The 21,918-nt window shown below is 50.7% G+C and overlaps 1 protein-coding gene across 1 annotated transcript; it reads right to left on the bottom strand.

The window, feature by feature from the left end:
• Positions 1-1,045: 1,045 nt before the first annotated feature.
• On the bottom strand, positions 1,046-19,578 carry LOC144275569 (serine dehydratase-like). Its single transcript, XM_077834934.1, has 8 exons — positions 19,553-19,578; positions 14,249-14,434; positions 13,731-13,770; positions 12,390-12,529; positions 9,818-9,906; positions 7,322-7,549; positions 2,512-2,636; positions 1,046-1,823 (listed from the first exon to the last, which is right to left on the bottom strand). Exons 2-8 carry the CDS (start codon positions 14,414-14,416, stop codon positions 1,630-1,632), a joined length of 984 nt encoding a protein of 327 aa, XP_077691060.1. The 5' UTR covers positions 14,417-14,434; positions 19,553-19,578; the 3' UTR covers positions 1,046-1,629.
• Positions 19,579-21,918: the final 2,340 nt, after the last annotated feature.

Here is a 21,918-nt window from a genome sequence, read left to right as displayed (position 1 = left end):
TCTGGGCCCAGCAGGCTGCGGGGACCCAGTGTAGCAGTGGGAAAACCCTACAGGTCTGATTTTCAGAGATGCTGAGCTCCCACTCCTCTAGTTAAAGACAGTGGGAGCTGCGAACACCAAGCACCTCTGAAAAATCAGGCCGTGTGCATCTATGCGGAGGGTTGAGAGAACAGTGGCAAGGAACAGGAGATCAAGGAGTACCTTGGAGGATACAGAGTGGGTGAGGCTTAAGAGAGAAGGCCATTTAGGGGAGTTTGGCAGAAGAAGACGACATGTCCAGGGGACATTCCAAAGTTTTGGTGGATTTTAAGGAGAACCACAAAGGATTCTGTTTAAATTTGTTTAAGTCCTGCTCCTTTTGCTCCTTTCTCAGCCCTGAAAGGCTTTTGTTTTTAAAGGATTTTTTTCTAGCTTAGAAATATAAGCAGTGTTGCAAACTCCAAAATTTGTAAGTTGCATTTCATGATAAAGATATTGCATTATAGTACGTGTATAAGGTGAATTGAAAAACACTATTTCTTTATCATTTTTACAGTGCAAATATTTGTAATAAAAATAATAATATAAAGTGAGCACGGTACACTTTGTATTCTGTGTTGTAACTGAAACCACTATATTTGAAAATGTAGAAAAGCGTCCAAAATATTTAATAAATTTCAATTGTTATTCTATTGTTTAACAGTATGATTAATTTTTTTAATCACGATTAACTTTGAGTTAATCGTGTGAGTTAACTGTGATTAATTGACAGCTCTAAAGAAAAGCACCAAATATCATGAGACTTACAATAAAATCATCAGAATGGGCAACACAGTACCTGGAATAGTTAGGCCTGTTTTGCTGGAGAACTCCTTGGATGGTCTCAGAGATGGGTATTGTCAGATCTGACACCTTAGTTGAGCAGGAAGGGATGTTAGAGCTTTAACAAAGACTTCCTTTCTCCCAAGTGTGCTGTTGAGTATTCATGAAAATGATCATGAAGCCAGAAGGGTTTCACAGATTTTTAGCACAAATATTTATTCATCTGAGCATTTGGCCTGTGAAGAGCACTATGCAGAATCCGTCACTCACTTTCCTTTATTTGCTAGCTAAACAAGTTTCAGTCATCCAATCAGGAAGCAGAAACAACTCTATTATGACTGGTGACCAACCGCAAATAACAAAGAGCTGACATGAACATTTTGCCCCATTGTCTGAGAATTATTCAGCAAATAAACCGCTGTGAATAACAGAAATCAGGGTCAGTTGTGAACGATTCACACTGAGAAAGATGGGTTAAAACCACAGTGATGGATAGTCACAATCCCTAACTTGCCTAGCTCCAATGAATGTCCTAAAGTACCTTCCCAAATGGCACAGACTGACTACCACAGCTGAGAGAACCAACATTGTTCAGCTGACTCTTCCTTCATTCTTACCCAGGACACGGCAGCCATGCCCAGCAGCATTAACGCAGTCAGTGGTAAGCGCAGGATCCAAGCCATAAGAGTAGCTTGATATTTATTCTATAAACTGGTTTGAATTCCATTAGATGCCACTAACAAAAACCCAGTGATATGAATTATTAGTGTCTCCATAGGATCCCATGCACCCCTGCCCCATACGCCATCTTGGGGTTGGCATCTGCAGTCATTTCATGCCCAGCTGGGTTTTCAGGGCCTGGAGCCCAGCCATTTGGATGCTGCTTCCTCCGCACACGATGACGACAATGGAGTCCAGGTCCGGGCTCAAGAGCCCTTCCCGCTGCAGCTGTTGAACCCGACCCGTGTAGAGTAAGGCCAGAGGGGCTCCGCAGGCGGGCTGGACCAGCAGCCGCTCATCATCTGGGCAATGCCGTCACGAAGGAGAAAGAAAGAAAGATCCTTCATGCTCAAAAGCAGAAACTTCCATCACATGAGCTAAAGGAGGAACTCCGCTATGCACTGGCAGTAGGCTGTTATCCTCACAGGGGGAAGCCACTAGAGGGAGGAATGACTTTAGGCACTAATTGGAGACTAGCCCTTGTGCTTTCAGCCTAAGCTGGTATACTGCATACGTGACCCGCTTGACCTGTCCACTAATGTTCAGATTCCCTCCCATTAAATTGTGCTCCAAGCCAGTTGAGGAAGCCCATCTCTACACCTAATTTCTTCAGGCCTATGGCACAAGTCCTTTATTGGCTGTAGTTTGGACCCCTCTTCTCGGGTGAAACCAAATATACATTATTAGGATACATTTGGAATACAGCGGGGCTGTAATTGCATGGCACGGCTATAACTGTAACACAGATGGGTCTGTCAGTACCTCTGATCCCTAGAGCTGATTTCCCCAGTCCCTGTTTGACAGAAAAATGCTAACTAAACCTTAGTTCCTATTTCGCAGAGAACTGGTAGAAATCAAGGGTCAACAATTTCCTTATCAAAAAGAGAGAAGTTGGAGCATGAAGCACCTCTGATAGGCGTTGGGTGGTGCTGTTGGCTCACTGTAGTCAGCCTCAGAGCAGCATCAGCACCCAGCGTCTGCAGGACTTACCCAGGAACAGCTCCACAGCTTGGACTGCTTCCACATCCTCCACCAGCTGTGAGATGACCTGGCATTCGCTGGCACATTCCAGTGCCCGGGCAGACACCGTCTTGGCTCCTAAACATTTGGCCACGCTGGGAAATGGAGAGCAAAAGAGAGAGAGCCCCCATTAGCACTCTGAGCTGGGAAATCCACCCCAGGCCAGAGGGTGGGGAGAAATTCACCCCTTGATCTCTGTGGTGGTGCAGGGTTCTAGGCTGGCAGCCGTTGAGGGACAGCTGTGAGCCCCACCAATGAGCCTCAGCCTTGAGTAGGAGGAAACCATCACAAGGTTACAAGGTGGGAGTTTGGTCTCCACGGCCCATCCAGTCTTTTGCCTCTCTGCTGGGATTGCCCCCAAGGTGGCCAACAGTGTTGCTGGGTTTTGGTGATGTGGAGCCCTGGACTGAGGCCTGCCAACTCATTGCACACAAGAGCCACCAAAGGGTCAACAGATACAGTAAGAATTTGCAGTCATCAGTGACTCAGGCTGGGTCCAACCCCAGTGCCCCTAGAGGTGGAAGGTGCTGGAACTCTGCAATGATTGCTACACTGCTGCAGACCCAGAGCATGAGCAGCAGCCCAATCTATGTCCCACCTATAAAAGCCTTTCAATATGGAGTCCTCCAGCGCGTGTTGAAAGAGCTTGCAGAGCTTGCACCCTAGACAGGACCTGATTGCATCGCCCTGACTGCAGCAAACTAGAGCATTGTCCGATCATTTCATCCAGAGCAAAGGGATGGTCACAGGTGGCCTTTGAAGTCCAAGGCTGGGATTCCCAAAGGAGCCTACAGAGTTGGGCTCCTAGCTTTCAAAGATATTTCCACAGTCCCTCTACTGTAGTGTCCGAGCACCTCATGAGCTTCAATGGATCCGTCTTTACACCAGCCGTGGGCAATACTCTTCTCCCCACCTCTGAACAACATACTAATCCACGGACACCTCCCTACCAACACTACAAAAAGAAGGATTCTAGGTGGACTCCTCCTGAAGGTCGAAACAGCAGACTGGACTTCTACATAGAGTGCTTCCGCCGACGTGCACGGGCTGAAATTGTGGAAAAGCAGCATCACTTGCCCCACAACCTCAGCCGTGCAGAACACAATGCCATCCAGAGCCTCAGAAACAACTCTGACATCATAATCAAAAAGGGTGACAAAGGAGGTGCTGTTGTCATCATGAATAGGTCGGAATATGAACAAGAGGCTGCTCGGCAGCTCTCCAACACCACTTTCTACAAGCCATTACCCTCTGATCCCACTGAGAGTTACCAAAAGAAACTACAGCATTTGCTCAAGAAACTCCCTGAAAAAGCACAAGATCAAATCTGCACAGACACACCACTAGAACCCCGAGCAGGGATATTCTATCTGCTACCCAAGATCCATAAACCTGGAAATCCTGCACGCCCCATCATCTCAGACATTGGCACCCTGACAGGAGGATTGTCTGGCTATGTAGACTCCCTCCTCAGGCCCTACACTACCAGCACTCCCAGCTACCTTTGAGACACCACTGACTTCCTGAGGAAACTACAATCCAACGGTGATCTTCCTGAAAACACCATCCTAACCACTATGGATGTAGAAGCCCTCTACACCAACATTCCACACAAAGATGGACTACAAGCCGTCAAGAACACTATCCCCGATAAAGTCACGGCTAACCTGGTGGCTGAACTTTGTGACTTTGTCCTTACCCATAACTATTTTACATTTGGGGACAATGTATACCTTCAAATCAGCGGCACTGCTATGGGTACCCGCATGGCCCCACAGTATGCCAACATTTTTATGGCTGACTTAGAACAACGCTTCCTCAGCTCTCGTCCCCTAACGCCCCTACTCTACTTGCGCTATATTCATGACATAGTCATCATCTGGACCCATGGAAAAGAAGCCCTTGAGGAATTCCACCATGATTTCAACAATTTCCATCCCACCATCAACCTCAGCCTGGTCCAGTCCACACAAGAGATCCACTTCCTGGACACTACAGTGCTAATAAACGATGGTCACATAACCACCACCCTATACCGGAAACCTACCGACCGCTATTCCTACCTACATGCCTCCAGCTTTCACCCTGACCACACCACACGATCCATTGTCTACAGCCAAGCTCTGCGATACAACCGCATTTGCTCCAACCCCTCAGACAGAGACAGACACCTACAAGATCTCTATCAAGCATTCTTACAACTACATTACCCACCTGCGGAAGTGAAGAAACAGATTGATAGAGCCAGAAGAGTTCCCAGAAGTCACCTACTACAGGACATGCCCAACAAAGAAAATAACAGAACGCCACTAGCTGTCACCTTCAGCCCCCCACTAAAACCTCTCCAACGCATTATTAAGGATCTACAACCTATCCTGAAGGATGACCCAATACTCTCACAAATCTAGGGAGACAGGCCAGTCCTTGCCTACAGACAGCCCCCCAACCTGCAGACAGCCCTCCAACCTGCAGCAAATACTCACCAGCAACCACATACCACAAAACAGAACCACTAACCCAGGAACCTATCCTTGCAACAAAGCCCGTTGCCAACTGTGCCCACATATCTATTCAGGGGACACCATCACAGGGCCTAATCACATCAGCCACACTATCAGAGGCTTGTTCACCTGCACATCCACCAATGTGATATATGCCATCATGTGCCAGCAATGCCCCTCTGCCATGTACATTGGTCAAACTGGACAGTCTCTACGTAAAAGAATAAATGGACACAAATCAGATGTCAAGAATTATAACATTCATCAACCAGACGGAGAACACTTCAATCTCTCTGGCCACGCGATTACAGACATGAAAGTTGCGATATTACAACAGAAAAACTTCAAAACCAGACTCCAGACTGTTGAATTGGAATTCATTTGCCAATTGGGTACAATTAACTTAGGCTTGAATAGAAACTGGGAGTGGCTAAGTCATTATGCAAGGTAACCTATTTCCCCTTGTTTTTTCCTCCCCCCAGATGTTCTTGTTAAACCCTGGATTTGTGCTGGAAATGTCCCACCTTGATTATCATACACATTGTAAGGAGAGTGATCACTTTAGATAAGCTATTACCAACAGGAGAGCGGGTTTGTGGGGGGGGAGAGAAAACCTTTTGTAGTGGTAAACACTTTTTTCATGGTTTGTGTGTATAAAAAGATCTTCTGTACTTTCCACAGTATGCATCCGATGAAGTGAGCTGTAGCTCATGAAAGCTTATACTCAAATAAATTGGTTAGTCTCTAAGGTGCCACAAGTACTCTTTTTCTTTTTGCGAATACAGACTAACACGGCTGTTACTCTGAAACTTCTCCCCATTGTCCAGGTGGGGAACTGAGGCACACAGAGGATAAGAGACTTGCTCGTGGTCACACAAAGTCTGCAGCAAAGGAGGGAACAGACCCTCTGTCTCCCCAGCCTGAGGCTACACCCAAACCACTGGCCCATCCTTCCTCTCCTAACAGGCTTACCCTGCTCTGGAAACCCCAGCCCTAAGAGGGAAGACTGTCTGACTAGTCAGCTCGATCAGATCCTCATGGACAAAATTCATGGCAGAGAAAGTCCTACAGGAGTTCAGGAAACAGCCTCCAGCGAAGCTACGGAGGGTTCTTGTGTTTCGGTATCTCCTTTGCTCATTTCTGCTGAGGACACGGTATTAGCTCCCCAGATCCCTGGGAAAACACTCTGCTTCCAAATCATCTTAGCGGGTTTCTGGCCAGCTCAGTACCTGAGAGACCACGCCAGGACCAGAGAATGAGGAGGTCACTGCTGTCTGAAAGCAGGACCGCCCTCACTTCTTAAGTTGGGCCCTGGACAGAGATAGGATCCGTCCTGATTTCTAGCTTTTTCCAGCTTGAACTGCCAGACAGGGGGCACAGGTCCCTGGCTGGCTGCTGGCATTCATAAATCAAGGGAGTTCAGGGTGGGAAGATCATTCACAGAGGGAGGGTGGGACTAGGGTAGCCTAGCATGGCAGGGCTGCCCCAGAGTTGCAGATCCTGGAATCCCAGGGTCTCTCCAGCCCCAGGGCAGCCTGCGTGGCAGGGCACCGCAGCACCCAGCCAGGCAAGCTGGCAGGGAACCAGGCAGGTTCCCAACAAAACCAGGCCTGTGATTCAGCAAAAGTTCGCACCCCTAGAGCGGGTTCCTCCAAAGCAAGGGTGTGCTGCATCAGTCGGAGGTGGGGAAGGGAAGCCTGGCCTTGAATTTCCTATTTGAAAGCCAAGCAGAGGATTCCAGCCTCCAGAGTGGTCAGTCCAGCAGCTGATACCAGCTGGAAACTCCCCACAGGAGAGTGAGTGAGGGGCATAGGCCAAGAGGTGTGGGTGGGGAGGGGCGGAACGGGGTGACAGCCCCTCCTCCACCACACTGGGTTAGGGCCGCGCCTCTTCTAAAGCACTAGCTCGACTATTATTGGTCCCACTTCCTCCCTTCCCCACCCACCCACTTGTACGTCGCATGCGCCTGCCATTTCCCTTCCCTGTCATTGTAATGAGTTTGTACAGCACCTAGCGCAACAGGGCTCCACCTGGCCAAGGCCTCGACGTGCCGTTGCAAGGCAATTAAATAATAATAATAATATCCTCAGATCCCCACTCCCCTGCCCGCACCCCCTCTGAGCCCCTCCCCTACCCACACTCCTTACAGATCCCCCCCGCCCACACACCTTACAGATCCCCCCCGCCCACACACCCCCTGAGCCCCTCCCCTGCCGCCACCCCCTGCAGAGCCCCCTTTGCAATCAATTCCCCCATGTCTCTGCCACACTCACCCTCACCTGGTTATCTCCGGCAGGGTGACCAATCTCCCAGCCCTGAGCGCTGCATTGAAGCTATCAGCTCCTTTGGTTTCCACAGCAATGATGGGTACATCCTGCCAGCCCACGTCCTGCAGGCCGGCCACCACTCCAGCCAGCAGCCCTCCACCGCCCACCGCCAGGACGATGGCTCCTGGCTTGTGGCCGAGCAAATCCTTCAGCTCCCTAACCATGCTGGCATGGCCTTGCCTATGGGAATGGGAGTGGGGGTGGGGACAGCAAACCGGCTGTGAGAAACTAATCAACGGGCACTTCAGTATGACGCATCCCTGCCGTGCCAGGGTCTGACAATGGGCACATGGCTGGGCAGCTTTAGTCCCAGCCCTCTAGTCCCAGGCAGACCTAGCTGCAGTTCCAGGGGGAGGCTGGTCAGGACACAGGCTGCCAGGTGGGCCATGCGGTGGCAAGAATCTTGGAGGTAGCAGAGAAGTGAGGAGGCGGCTTGGGACCATGAGAGGAGGGATGGATAGATGCACAGGCACAACCTGGGGGTGGAGGGGATGAGGGGCTCCCCAAATGTCTCTTCTCCTGAGGCTCCCCATCAGAGCAGTTGCAGGATTTCCGGGCTTAGCCACACCCTGCCTATCAAGTCTGACATCACTACAGCGCTGCCCGCCTCCGCTCTGCCATGCCAGCCATGCGTGGAACACCCTCTGCACAGACGGCCAGGTCACGTTCTCCCACTGCTCAGGCGCAGAGAGACACTGGAACGACCGGCACCAGCAGCTGGACACCGGGCAGGCAGGCCAGGCCCAGCAAATTCCCCATGGAAACCCCCAGATGGTGGCATTCAAAGACTAGCCTCCTGGCCCCAGTGCCAGGTTTACAATGGCACAAGTGGCACTATGGAACCGGGCCCATGCTCAGAAGGGGCCTTGTCCTGCTCTGCTTGCACTGTCCTCTGAGACCCCACCTGCCCGCTGGCTCCCCCCACCACCCACCACTTGCTCCTCTCTGTCTGCCTGCCAGTCGGCCGAGGGCTCCTCTCCATCTCCTGGCCTCCCCTCCGGCTTCTCTCTGCCCCCTGACTGGACCCCAGGGCACCTCCGGCTCCGGGCAGTCTCTGCTTCCCACCACCTGTGGGGCCCCACCTGTCTCCCCAGAGCTGAGCCACCTGGGACTGGTGCAGAAGCCTGGCCAGCCACGGTCAGTTTGGGGAGGGGAACAGTGGGGTGGGGTGGGGGGGTTGCCTGGGCCCCTTAAGGCAAGTGGGTCCTGACGGAGCCCGGCCGGGGCAGGCGCTGGCCTGGCTGATCGCATCACTCCCGAGGGGCTGGGGCGATTCCCCACCCTGGAACCAGCTCAGCCGCCAGCTCAGCCGATACAGTTGCCACCCAGAGTGTAACCGGGCAGCAGACCTTGGGGGAGTGGGTCTCTGGAGGGCCTGGGGAGAGGGGTGCTGGGCTGTGAGGGGCTGGAGAAGATCTGTGTGTGTTGGGGCACTAGGGAGTGAGGGTTCTGTGGGGGCTGCGGGCAGGGGTGGTGTTGTGCAGGGCACTGTGCATTTGTGGCAGGATCTGGTGGGGGTGCTGGGCACACCAGGTCCGGGGAGCTCTGGCCACAGGGCAACAGGGTGGGGGGTTCTGGTGTTGGGGGATGTGTGGCATGGCATGGGGCATGCTGACAGCACAGGGCCGGGCGGACCGTTGTGTGTCTGGCAACTGCTGGTTTGTAAATAGTGCCCTCGCACTGGGCTGGGCAGAGAGGGGCCACCCGTGCTATGCCGTTGCCCCTGGCCAGCCCCTCGCTCCAGGGATCAACCCCCCGACGCCAGGCTCCATTGCCTCTATAGGGGCACACAAATATCTTGGGCATTGGGCCCATAAAAGGTTAATCCAGCCCTGCCTGGCCCGACAGCGGCCCCAGAGAGCAGAGATCTGGTCTGATGAGCAGCTCCGTGCTCTGGAGCTGGGCTGCAACCATACGCTTGCCAGCTCAGTCCAAAGGGAGGACAAAAGAGCTTGACCCACCCACACTCCCACTGCACAGAGTCCACCGGGAGCAGCTGGAACCTGGAGAACTCAGCAACCTTGTGCAGTTCTCTCCCCCCAGTGCCATCTCTTCTGCACCCTGCCTGGCTCCTTGCTCATCTCACCACATGGATCCTGCCGGAGCCTGAGATCAGTCAAACGGGGGCCGATCGGCAATAACCCCCTGGAAGCTGACGGAGAAACCGTGCAGTGGGAGGGGGAGACACACATCCCCCAAAGCAGCACAGGGCAAACCCTCTGCAGCCTGATTACACAAACAGCAGCCCCAGCTATGAGCAGGGCATTGGCTTTGTAAAAGGAAGAAAGAGGGAGACACAGAAATTGGGGGTGGAGGGGTGGCAAGGCGCCAGGTGCGGGGATCCCGGCAAGGCCCCAGGCATGGGCCTCAGGGAGCAGGGGCAGGTGTGGTGAGGCCCCAGGCCTGAAGAGACAAAACGGTATAAGGGCCAAAGCTCCAATCTCTCACCAGATCAAAGGATGGTCGAAGGGATGGACATTGACCCAGCCTTCAGTCTCCGCTAACGCCAGGGCTTTTACGTAGGCATCATCCCAGACCTACCGACAAAATGATGCAGGGAAGGATACGTGACCTGCCTGCCACTGCCAGCTTCAGCCAGCCCTCGCTACCCTGGCTGGCTAGGAATGGGCTGCCCACCACTTAGACTGCATGCTCTGTGGGACAGACCGTCTTGCCTTTATATGTATGTGCAGTGCCAAGCCCAATGGGGCCTGGCTGGTCAGGGGAGGCTACGCACCAGGTCCTGGTTACCCTCTCCTGTCAGGGTGAGACAGGAGCCCATCCAGTGCAATGGAGTTACACTGATGGAAAACTGGGGGAAGAAGAGAATCAGGCCCAGTGATTTTTAGTGTGTGCATCTGTATGTTTGTGTCTGTGTGTGCGAGGAGAATGAGGCCTCCAGCTCTGTGAGCATGTTTGTGTGCATTGGACCTTGCAGGGACAAGAAATGACACACCCGGCCAAATCTTGCATTCAGCCCTGTTCCCCAATGACCTGCACTGGGTTGTGTGCCAGAGGGTGAATGAGGCTGGAATTCAGCTCCTTTTGTCACCTCAGTACACAGGTAACGTCTGTTTATCTGAATTTCAATTCTTCTAACAGCCTGTGTCCTCACCACAACCCAGCCCTGGTGAGTAATGAGCATTAAGGCAGCAGAGCTGCAGGTCGGAAGGGGAAGCTGGGAGAGGGGAAGCAACCGCAGGAGAGAGTTGCCAGGCATGCACTTCTGTTGGTCCGAACGTCCCCTGTTATCCAAGGGTGCCAGATCTCCCCCAGGCCATTCAGATCAGTGGAATTCACCAGGATACACATTTTTACTAGCCACCCATTGGTAATGTACGGCAAGTGAAACACCAGGCAGAGTAAAAACAAGGAGCTGGAGATGAACCCTTGGGGAGGTTCTGATCCAGACGGAGCTATCCCAGAACGCCACTGGTGCACATTGCTGGCCTCTAGCAGTTTTACTACCCACTGCCATTCTGCAGGGGTTTGCCAGGTGCTGTTTTCCCCCATTCCCAGGGCACAGAAGTGATCAATGTGGGAATTTTCTGTACTGTTTTTATGAACTATCCTGTAGTGGGGCAGGACTCACCCCTGCAGCACCTCCTGCTGGTCATCCAGGTAATTAGTGTTTCCAGTCTCCAGAGCACCCTCTGCAGGCCAGTGTCCCACTTGCTGCTGGGCCCCCCCAAGTCCCTCCCAGGCCCCAGTGCCCCTTTCACACCAGGGTGCTGCCCCCTGGCAGTACCCCCAGAGATCTGGGTCTCCCCCCAGGGAACCCACACCCTCTATCCCCACCTCACCTCAGTCTTTGGCTACTGCCAGTCACCATCTAGCCTCCGCTCCCTGCAGTGGACTGCAGTATAATTGCCACTCATCATCAGCAAGGAGGGTCTGGACCTGCTTCTTCTGCCTACCCTTGAGCTGCCCTCTGCAACCCCAATACTCTTTTCCTAGGGCTTCATCAAGGCCTGCAGCCTGGAGGTTTCTCAGGCCAGAGCTCCCCAGCTCCTCTGGCCTTTCCCCAGCCCTGCTCCACTTTAGGTATCCTGCTCAGCTCCCAGCAGTCAGGCCCCTCCCTCTCAACATCTAGAGAGAGACTGTATCCTCCTGGCCCGCTACGGTCTTATAAAGGCCAGCTGGGCCCTGATTAGGGTATGGCTGCAGCTGTGGCTGTTTCCCCAATCAGCCGAGGCTGGTTGCTTTCCCTAGCAGCAGCCCTCTCGCAGCCTCAGCCCTCTCCCAGGGCTTCAGGGCAGAAGCGGGTGAGCGCCCCGCTACGTATCCATATGACTCTCCCTGTCACTTTGGGATTGCGAGCCAGTGAGCGCAGAGGGGTTCAAACGCTGCTGGTGGGCAGACCGGGAGACACAAGGGGTTAGCGTCACGCGGCTCTCTGGGGTGATGCGACCTGGTCGCTGAGAACTAGCTAGAATCAACGCAAACCAATGGAGGATCTGGGAAGCCAACGGGAACCCCAATGTCTGAACCACTGCCAGGTAGCGACGGCAAGGTCCAGCAGGCAGAACATAGGAACTCAGCCTGGACCTGCAGGCTGAGGACAATGGACTGAAAGGTGTCTGGGGTAAGAGTTGAGCCCACAGACACGCAGGAGTTCTCACCTGGCACTGACAGACAAAGGGACAGAGAGAGCCAAGATGGTTCCTGAAGCTTTGCCTCTCCATGCTAACCGAAGGACTTTCGGATTCTGGAGGCCAGGTGACTAAGAAATTGTTTCCGTGTCTGGGAAAGGCTGCCTGCTGTTGCTGGAAATACTCCCTGGGAGCATGGCGCCCCAAAGGGGCCCGATACAAGCCTCCAGCCAGAGTCTGGCTCAGCTGCAGGGAGCCACGGAGAGAGACAGAGATTGCTGGTGCCCGAAGGCCCAGTTTCGGTGTCATGGACTCCATGGACCTGCCCTGAGGTCCTTGGGGTCTGGCCTGCTAAAGGGGTCACTCCCATGGGACTGGTTACAGGCTGGGGCACAGAACAGACCCTGTGGATCCGTGACAACGGGTACCTTCCCAAAGACCTCCACCTCCGTCCCCTGCTCTTCCAACTTCTGCACTGTGGCCTGAGGGGTGTTCGTTGGCACTATGATGGTAGCAGGGATCCCCAGCTTCTTGGCAGCATAGGCCGTGGCGAAGCCAGCATTCCCCCCTGTAGGGACAAGGAGACAGGAATCGGTGAACAACAGTGGGGGCTTGGGGACTCCCCAGCGTGGCAATGGAACAATGATCCAGCAGGCTCTGGATTCGGGCCCCACCCAATGAATCAGAAACAGACCCAGGTCTCCACATCTGGGTCCTCGCATGGATTCGGAACACACTGCAGATGAGGGCTATTTGGATCTGGGGCTTGGGTGAAGCCCCCCGACCATGGAGGGGACCCTAAATCACAGCATGCTAGCCCACACTGCTCCCTTGTCACAAAGATCACAGCATCAACCACTGCCCCTACTGGCTTCCGGGGCAGAGCTGGAAGCGGGCGTGTGGAGACAGGCACCCAGGCAGATACAGAAATGTGCAGTGAGTGGCACCAGCCTCAATGGCTCCAACCTGCGACAGAATCTGGACCAAGCAATTCAGATAAAAGAGCCTTGATGTGTCAACCTGGAGTGGGCTCTAAGCCCCAGCCCCCTTCAGTAGCAGGTTACTGCTCTCCCTGGCAGAGACCAGGCCGGAAGTCAAAGGGAGAGTAGGATTGTAAGACCTGTTCGCCAACACACAGCATAGAATAACCCGCAGCCTCTTTGGGGCTATTTCCACACTTGGATTTACAGACTCCCTATTCACTGGACTTTGGAATGAGCAAGATCATGCCAGGTGCAGTGTAATATGGACTCACTGATACAGGCCAAGCCCCCATGCACCCCCAATATATCCTGCAGTCAGACTGAACTCGAGTGCAGGGAGCGTGGTGGCTAGTGCAGCTGAGAGGGTGAATGTCTGGCTTTCCACCCTTCAGATGACTAGCCGTTTCTCCTTCCCTCTGTACCTCCAGACCTGCTGCTCTCTGTTTACTGCTGAGGCTAGAAACACTGAGTCATGAGACTGCCTCAAGACACAAACATTATGCCCAGAAATGATCCACTGCATCATTTCATACCGCTTCCCTCTCCTTGGGTTCCTGGCTGAGTCCCAAATGTGTCTTCTCTGGCCTGGATTTGAAAGGCCAGATGCCCTCACCTGGGCCTTGGCAGGGCGAGAGCTGATGTCCCACTTCCCCTATGCTTTAAAGACATCTGCATCGGCATCCCAGGGAACGCCTGGGTCACCTTTCCAAGGATCAGGTGATGGAGCAGAATGGCCCTTTCTTGCTAAGTAGCCCAAGGGAGAAGAATAGTTTGAAGTAAATTTACCTGTTGAACAAACAAAATGTTTGCAGCCCTTCTTGGCAGCCTGAAACCAAAGAGAAAGTAGAGCTTGGAATTCACTTAACTCACTTCTCAGGGCTGGTCCTGTACATCAGCCAAGACCATTTGGAGGTAAAATTAGCGATAAAATTACAGCTATAATACTGCAACGGCAGTTGTACAATTTGGACGACACCCACACTCGAATGCATTCTGTGCCATATGCACACGTTATTTGCACCACCATGTACACACACCAATGTATATTGCACCCATACTGCACACACATATACACTAATGTTTCCACACCATTTTGCAAGCACATACAAGTGCGTTTTGCAACACATACCCACACCAATGCATTCTGCACCACTACGCCCACACCAATGCATTTTGCACCACCCTACCCACACACAAAAATGCACACATCCTTCTTCTGGGCATACTCATGGCACACTGTGTCAGTCACCAGGTGCCTCAAAACATCAGAAGAGCAAGGGCTAACGTCCCAATGCTGGGCTCACCTCCTGACAGAAGTAGCTAATCCCCCGAATCTTGAATGAGCCGGTAGGTTGGACATTCTCCAGCTTCATGTAGACCCTAGTGCCTGCAGCCTTTGACAGGGCCGTGCTTTCCAGCACAGGAGTGAGGATGTGGAACCCTCTCCCATCTCTGTCCAACTGGGCTGCCATTGGTGTCAAAGGAAACACCTAAAGTACAGACAAGGCACGTCCCAAGGCAATGAGATAAGGCAAAAGATACCAGAGGCCAAATCCTACTCTCAGTTAAACCTGGAGCATTTCCACTGATTGGCAGTTATTGGAACGAACCTGGATTTGCACTGGAGTAAGTGAAGGAATCCAGCCTTTCATGCCACACATGGATAAGGGTGCAGGGAAAATCTAAGAGGCCAAAATCTGCTCTCTCTGCCCAGGGAACCAAGGAGGTAGGTGCAAAATGACTAGTACCACAAAACAAGGGCTTTGTCCTTGCACAGAGGTGTTGTTCCATTCTTCAGAGTGTCCATAGGCGCTGACTCTGTGGGGGCTCCGGGGCACAAGCACCCATGGAAAAAAAAATAGTGTGTGCTCAGCACCCACCAGCCCCATCTGTTCGGCAGGGCCACCAATCAGCTCTGCGGCAGCTGGCAGGAGGTGCTTGCAGGAGGGTGGAGGCAGTGGGCAGGGGACTGAGGGGTGGGGGCAGAGTGGGGGTGGGAAGAGGTGGAGCAAGGGCAGGGCCTTGGAGGAAGCGGTGCTGTGGGGGAAGGATCTCGGGGTGGAGTTGGGGTGGAGCACCCCCGGGGAAAAATAAAAGTCAAGACCTAGGAGAGGGTCTCTTTGCATGGATTAAAGTTGCAGGATCTGGCTCCAAGGGAAGGATATGCCTTGCAAGCTATTTTCAAGGACGTCTGAATGCCTTGAAATTGGAACATTTGTGCAGTTCATCGCCAAATTGAAACCCTCCCCCCCTATTTTTTGTGCAAAAATGCCAAGAGTGAGCTATTTTGAGTGAAAAAGGGCCTCTGTATTTGAGTCAAATTGCTATCTTTGTAACAGCATGGCCTTCAGTGATTTGCCTGGCTTTTGCAGCTAAATTCTTGTTTAAAAAAAAAAAAAAAATGACAGCGCCACAAAACCGGATGAAATCAATACATTGTGGAAACTGTCACGAACAAACTGCTTGAGAAATGCTCTGCCATTTGCCTAGTAATTAACAGAACCCAGGTATTCTTGCTCCAGAACCAGAACCTCCTCCCACTTGAGCTAAAATTCAAGGAGACTCTCCTTTAGCAAATGCAGTATCGGACATATGACACACCGTTAGCAATTTTGATATCATGCAGTAGAAGACAGTGGTGACACCTGGACACTAGTCTGCTTATTACAATGTAAAATGTAAAATAAAATTCTTCTATTTTGGGGGGGGAAAGAACATTTAATAATTATTTATTGCAGTTACTCTGGATAACTGTGCTGACATCAATAGTCAATACGTTATTTCTTGGCTTTCTTTACTCATATGGGACCAGACATTTGGCTAATATAAATCAGGAGAGATCCATTGACTTCCATTGTACTACGCTGATTTACACCAGCAGAGGATCAGGCCTGTGTTCTTTCCTTGTATTTTTCTTAAATTTTCCTTTTTATTTAATGTTGTTATATGCCCAGATGACCAATGGGTCTGTACTGTGATATTACCTTTCCCTGTTCAAACTGGCCATGCTATGTACTTTTCGGAGTTACTGGGGGAAAATTATACTAATTATAAACGAAACAGTGGTTGCATTTATGAGAAGTGCTGGCTGAAAAATTTCCCTTCAAACTGGTTTTCAACAAATTCAGTTTTCAACAAAAAGAAAAATCTCAGATTAATAAATTCATATTTATTAATGCACAGCACAGGCCAGAGAACCTCATGCAGTAATTTTTGCATCAAGCCCATAACTTCTGTATGAGTTACAGCATCTCTCTCAGAACGATATCCAGTCTGATTTAAAGGTTTCAAGGCTCAAAGAATCCACCACATCCTAAAGCAAGTTCTTCCCATAGATGATGACCCATCCCCTAATTTCCAGCAGGGAGGGGCTCATCCATGGCTGTGGGTTTGGTGGGAGGTAGAAAAACACCACTGCTTGTTTTGTAGACCTTCAGGAGCGGGATTCCTATGCTGCTCAGAGACCCAGCCAACTCATGTGACTGGTGGCTGGAATGTGGCTCTGAACCCTTTAACCAGAGATCAAAAGCTCTGTCTAGCACATGAACAAGAAATGGGACCGAAAGTTAAAAAAACAAGAAATGGAGACTTCCAAATCAATATCAATGTATCAGCCACGCCAGTTTAAACTCTGGGTATCTCACAAACAAAAAAGAGACTCTCCAGCTACTTTCCCAGCATAGCAGCTGGTATCAAGACAAGTGCCCCAGGGGTCGGTTTTGTTCAATATCTTCATTAATGATCTGAAGGATGGTGTGGACTGCACCCTCAGCAAGTTCGCGGATGACACTAAACTGGGAGGAGTGGTAGATACGCTGGAGGGCAGGGATAGGATACAGAGGGACCTAGACAAATTAGAGGATTGGGCCAAAAGAAATCTGATGAGGTTCAACAAGGACAAATGCAGGATCCTGCATTTAGGACAGAAGAATCCCATGCGCCGCTACAGGCTGGGGACCGACTGGCTAAGCAGCAGTTCTGCGGAAAAGGACTTGGGGATTACAGTGGATGAGAAGCTGGATATGTCAGCAGTGTGCCCTTGTTGCCAAGAAGGCTAACAGCATATTGGGCTGCATTAGTAGGAGCATTACCAGCAGATCGAGGGACGTGATCGTTCCCCTCTATTCGGCACTGGTGAGGCCTCATCTGTAGTACTGTGTCCAGTTTTGGGCCCCCCACGACAGAAAGGATGTGAACAAATTGGAGAGAGTCCAGCGGAGGGCAACAAAAATGATTAGGGAAATGGGGCACATGATTTACAAGGAGGGGCTGAGGGAACTGGAATTATTTAGTCTACAGAAGAGAAGAGTGAGGGGGGATTTGATAGCAGCCTTCAACTACCCGAAGGGGGGTTCCAAAGAAGATGGAGCTTGGCTATTCTCGGTGGTGGCAGATGACAAAACAAGGAGCAATGGTCTCAAGTTGCAGTGGGGGAGGTCTGGGTTAGATATTAGGAAACACTATTTCACGAGGAGGGTGGTAAAACACTGGAATGCGTTACCTAGGGAGGTGGTGGAATCTCCTTCCTTAGAGGTTTTTAAGGTCAGGCTTGACAAAGCCCTGGCTGGGATGATTTAGTTGGGGTTGGCCCTGCTTTCAGCCCAGGATTGGACTAGATGACCTCCTGAGGTCTCTTCTAACCCTAATCTTCTATGACAGACAGACAGCACTTCCTGCCTCTGTCTCCTCATCAGCCCACCCATCCCAGTGATTTGCCTTTCCCTGCTGGGGGACAATCAGGTGCCTTCTGAGCATCCTCAGCATCAGGCTTAGCAAATGCAGGAAGGAAGTGAATTCCAGATCCGTGCATCCTGCACAGAGCGTGCCCGGGTGCCAGTTCTACTTCCACTGATACTAACTGCCTCACTACCGGCCAGGGAGATCTCTCCAACAGCTGGGACATTTAGGGCCTTAAGGATCAGACCCGGCACTTTAGGCTTGCCCCAGAAATCACCCAGCAGATCTTAGAGGGTGGGTGTCATGGGCTCCCTCCACCAGGCCCTGCTAACCACAGCTACTGTGTTCTGTGCTAACAGCAATTTCCAAGTGGCTCAGATGTGCAGCCTCACAAAGAACCCCTGGCAATGATGGAGACAGGAAGGAACAAAACCTAGGGAAGACTAAGTGTGGCAAGCTCCCACTACCAAAGGAAAGGACTCAACCTCTGTGCTAAGTGCAGATAATAGGAAACATATATAGCAGCCACAAGCTGGGAATCCAGCAGCAGCCGGGGATGGAACAAAGTGCCAAACCTCGGAGACAAGCAATAGATGCACCCTGTCAACCATGGGCACTGCTACAATCTCTGCAATTTCTCCTGGCACTTTCCCTATCACCTCACTTTTATCCGGTTCATAGCTAGCCAGCTGCCTCTCTGTTAGACGCTGGGGACCTGAGGCTCAGTTTGTCCGTGCCTACTCTGGGGGCAGGAATGAGGGGGGCAAAAGAGATTGTAACCATCTTTGTGGTTCCTTTAACCATACATATTTTGGGGGGCTCCGCAGGACACTTTCCAGTCCCTGGTGTAAGTTAGAGCAGCCTCAGAGTTGCTCTGATTTAGGATTTGCCTCCTATGGAAGCAGAGAGTAGTACAGTGCACATCAGCCATGCTCCCTTTCTGTCCCTAACGTGCCCTCTATGGCAGGAGCTGGAAGTAGGGTCATTGCAGAGCTCTCATGCTAGTTCCACATCAACGAAGGAGAACCTCTGCACAAGGGGGTGTTTCATTCCTTGCCCCTTTATGCTGCCAAGAGGGCACCGGGGGCATTATTATAACTGAGAGTCGGACCCCAAGCAAGCCCCTTTGATGCACCTTGAGAATCAGAAATCTGTCTGTCTATCTAGCCCATCACCAGAGTTATCAAACACATTACTGAGGGTGACAGCACTGCTGCAGAACAGGGCACCAGCTCCCCACCCGTCTGCCCTGCCCTTTCCTTCGGAAGATTCTTGGGCCCTAATCCTCAAAGGTAGGTAAATGCCTAAATACCTGTGAGGATCTGGGCCTGTCTGAATCCAAGTTGGATCCTTTCTCCTGATCCATTCAGGAGCTGCTCTTCATAGTCCCCGGGCAGTTTGCTTCAGAGAGCACACGCGTGGGAAAGCTAAAAAATGGCCATTGCTAGCCGCACAGGTTCAACCAACGCCACCCAGCGATCGAGGGAGGCTGCGGTCAGCGTGGCCTTCAGAAATGGGGAATTCTTGAGATCAGAACCTTTGACCAGTTGTCAAAGGCTTGACTAGCCCGAGGGCTGAAGAAAGAGAACAGAGTTCACTCGCTCATTTATTATTTACTGACATGGAGTGTGATCCTGGCACATATGCACGACCTACATGCACTTAGGGAAGTGCATCAGACTCATTCAAGGGTTAACAGGTATAAACAGATAATCTCAGCCTAAACTGAAAATATTATCTCCCTAAAAGAACAAGGCTGTGTCCTTAGCAAATCCCTTTAAAGTCAGACACACCCCCTGCATGCAAGGACAGGACTGGCTCCCTGACCTCACCTCTCCCCAGCCCTCTTAGCAATGTCCTTAGCAGCTTTGCCTGTCAGTTGGGTTGCATAGTGACAGGCCTGCCATCTGCTTCATATTTGGAATATTTACCTTGTTTCTGGCTGGGATCTCTTGCCTCCTTGCCCCAGGCCCGAAAGGCGATGCCCTTCCCCACACATACAGATGGGGAGGAGCCGGTGATTCCAAACTGCAAACAGCAGAGCAAAGTTTAAGAAATGGAGGCGGGGAAAGGGAGTTAATGAGGCGTCATCTTGACGAGCCCACTTCCGCCCAGAAAATGTTTCACTGGCTCTTGTTGCAAACATCGCCGAATAAAACAGAACTGGACGAGATTAGAAAGAACAACAGATTACACTCTATTCGCCAGTCTATTTACTTGGCGTTTTGCATGCTGTCAGTTTCACTGTTTAGTCAGGGTAACATTTTCAAAAGCACCAGAGTGATTTAAGCTGCCAAAGCCCCATTTCCACAAGTGATTTGGGGCCACATTTTTCTAATTATTAGGTGTGTAACTCTGGGGCAGCCGTCACTGAAAATGCCAAGGTCAAGGCAGGCTGCAAAAAAGGAGAGCAGATTCTCCCAAAACTGGTGGTTAACACTGAAGTTAAACTCACCAACATGTCACAAATTGTGTTTCTGATCCCCCCCACACTGGTTATCAAGAAGCAAAAAAAAAAAAAAAGAAAAGAAGAAAAGAAAAAGAAAGTTAGTTAAGTCCCAGCCAGACTGCCAAGAGCTACAAAAGGATCTCACAAAACTGGGAGACTGGGCAACAAAATAGCAGATAAAATTTAATGTTGATAAATGCAAAGTAATGCACATTGGAAAACATAATCCCAACTATACATATACAATGATGGGGTCTAAATTAGCTGTTACCACACAAGAAAGAGCTCTTGGAGTCATTGTGGATAGTTCTCTGAAAACACGCACTCAATGTGCAGCGGCAGTCAAAAAAGTGAACAGAATGTTGGGAATCATCAAGAAAGGGATAGTGAATAAGACAGAAAATATCATATTGCCTCTACATAAATCCATGGTACGCCCACACCTTGAATAGCGTGTGCAGATGTGGTCTCCCCATCTCTGAAAAGATATATTGGAATTGGAAAAGGTTCAGAAAAGGGCAAAACAAAAAATGATTAGGGGTATAGAACGGCTTCCATATGAGGAGAGATTAACAAGACTGGGACTTTTCAGCTTGGAAAAGAGGCGACTAAGGGGGGATATGATAGAGGTATAGAAATGAGTGGTATAGAGAAAGTAAATTAGGAAGTGTTATTTACTCCTTCTCATAAAACACTGGAATGCGTTACCTAGGGAGGTGGTAGAATCTCCTTCCTTAGAGGTTTTTAAGGTCAGGCTTGACAAAGCCCTGGCTGGGATGATTTAACTGGGAATTGGTCCTGCTTCGAGCAGGGGGTTGGATTAGATGACCTTCTGGGGTCCCTTCCAACCCTGATATTCTATGATTCTATGATTCTATAATACAAGAACAAGGGGCCACCAAATGAAATTAAGAGGTAGCAAGTTTAAAACCAACACAAGAAAGTATTTTTTCATTCAACACACTGTCAACATCTGGAACTCCTTGCCAGAGGGTGTTGTGAAGGCCAATACTATAATGGGGTTCAAAAGGGAGCTAGATAGATTCATGGAAGATAGGTCCATCAATGGCTATTAGCCAGGATGGGCAGGAATGGTGTCCATAGCCTCTGTTTGCCAGAAGCTGGGATTGGGTGACAGGGCATGGATCACTTGATGATAACGTGTTCTGTTCATTCCCTTTGAGGCACCTGCCATTGGCCACTGTCAGAGGACAGGATACTGAGCTTGATGGACCTTTGATCTGACCCACTAGGGCCCTTCTTAGGTTCTTATGTAAATCACAAAGCCCCCTTTATTGCATTCCAGTTCTCTGGTTCCCAATCAGCACCTAGGTCCAGTACAGTGAGAAGTTATTTGAATACAAAGTATTCTTCTGAACCCCAAAAGGCTGTCAATATTAGGTTGGCTCGTACCCAAAATACCACACTGCCAGCCAATCTTTTTGTGTCTAAAAAAGAAAGAACAAGAAAACAGCTGGTAAATGATAAAGCACTTAGATACATACAGAGACTACAAAGACCATAGATCAGGTTCTTAGCAGTATTGTTGAGTTTGCTGGCTTGAAAGTCTCTCTGGAACACATCAACAGCTGGGATGGGTCATTCATTCCTTTGTTTAGAGCTTCAGTTTGTAGAAAAGTTCCTCCAGAGGTAAGAAGCAGGAGTGAAGACAAAATGGAGATGATGCAGCTGCCTTTTTATATCCTTTGCCAATGTGGCTTGTACTTCCCTTGTCCTCCCAAACACAAGCTTCACAGCACATGGCATGGAAAAGCCTTAGAGTTGTGTCCGTAGGCATGTCCCTACATCCCTTGCCTTCTCTCAATGGGTCTTTGCCACCTGATGTAC

Source organism: Eretmochelys imbricata, chromosome 15 (assembly GCF_965152235.1).
Source record: "Eretmochelys imbricata isolate rEreImb1 chromosome 15, rEreImb1.hap1, whole genome shotgun sequence".
Classification (NCBI taxonomy): Eukaryota; Metazoa; Chordata; order Testudines; family Cheloniidae; genus Eretmochelys; species Eretmochelys imbricata.
Note: the sequence above shows the minus strand (reverse complement) of the source record. Positions and strands in the feature narration are given on the sequence as shown.

Bases quoted from the DNA above. Each gene is read 5' to 3' on its own strand.
- LOC144275569 (XM_077834934.1), bottom strand. From the start codon at position 14,416: ATGGCAGCCCAGTTGGACAGAGATGGGAGAGGGTTCCACATCCTCACT. The intron at 13,771-14,248 runs GTGAGCCCAGCA...CTTTGGTTTCAG, and splicing joins TTAGCTACTTCTGTCAGGAG to GCTGCCAAGAAGGGCTGCAA. The intron at 7,550-9,817 runs GTGAGAGATTGG...CCATTCCCATAG, and splicing joins TTCGACCATCCTTTGATCTG to GCAAGGCCATGCCAGCATGG.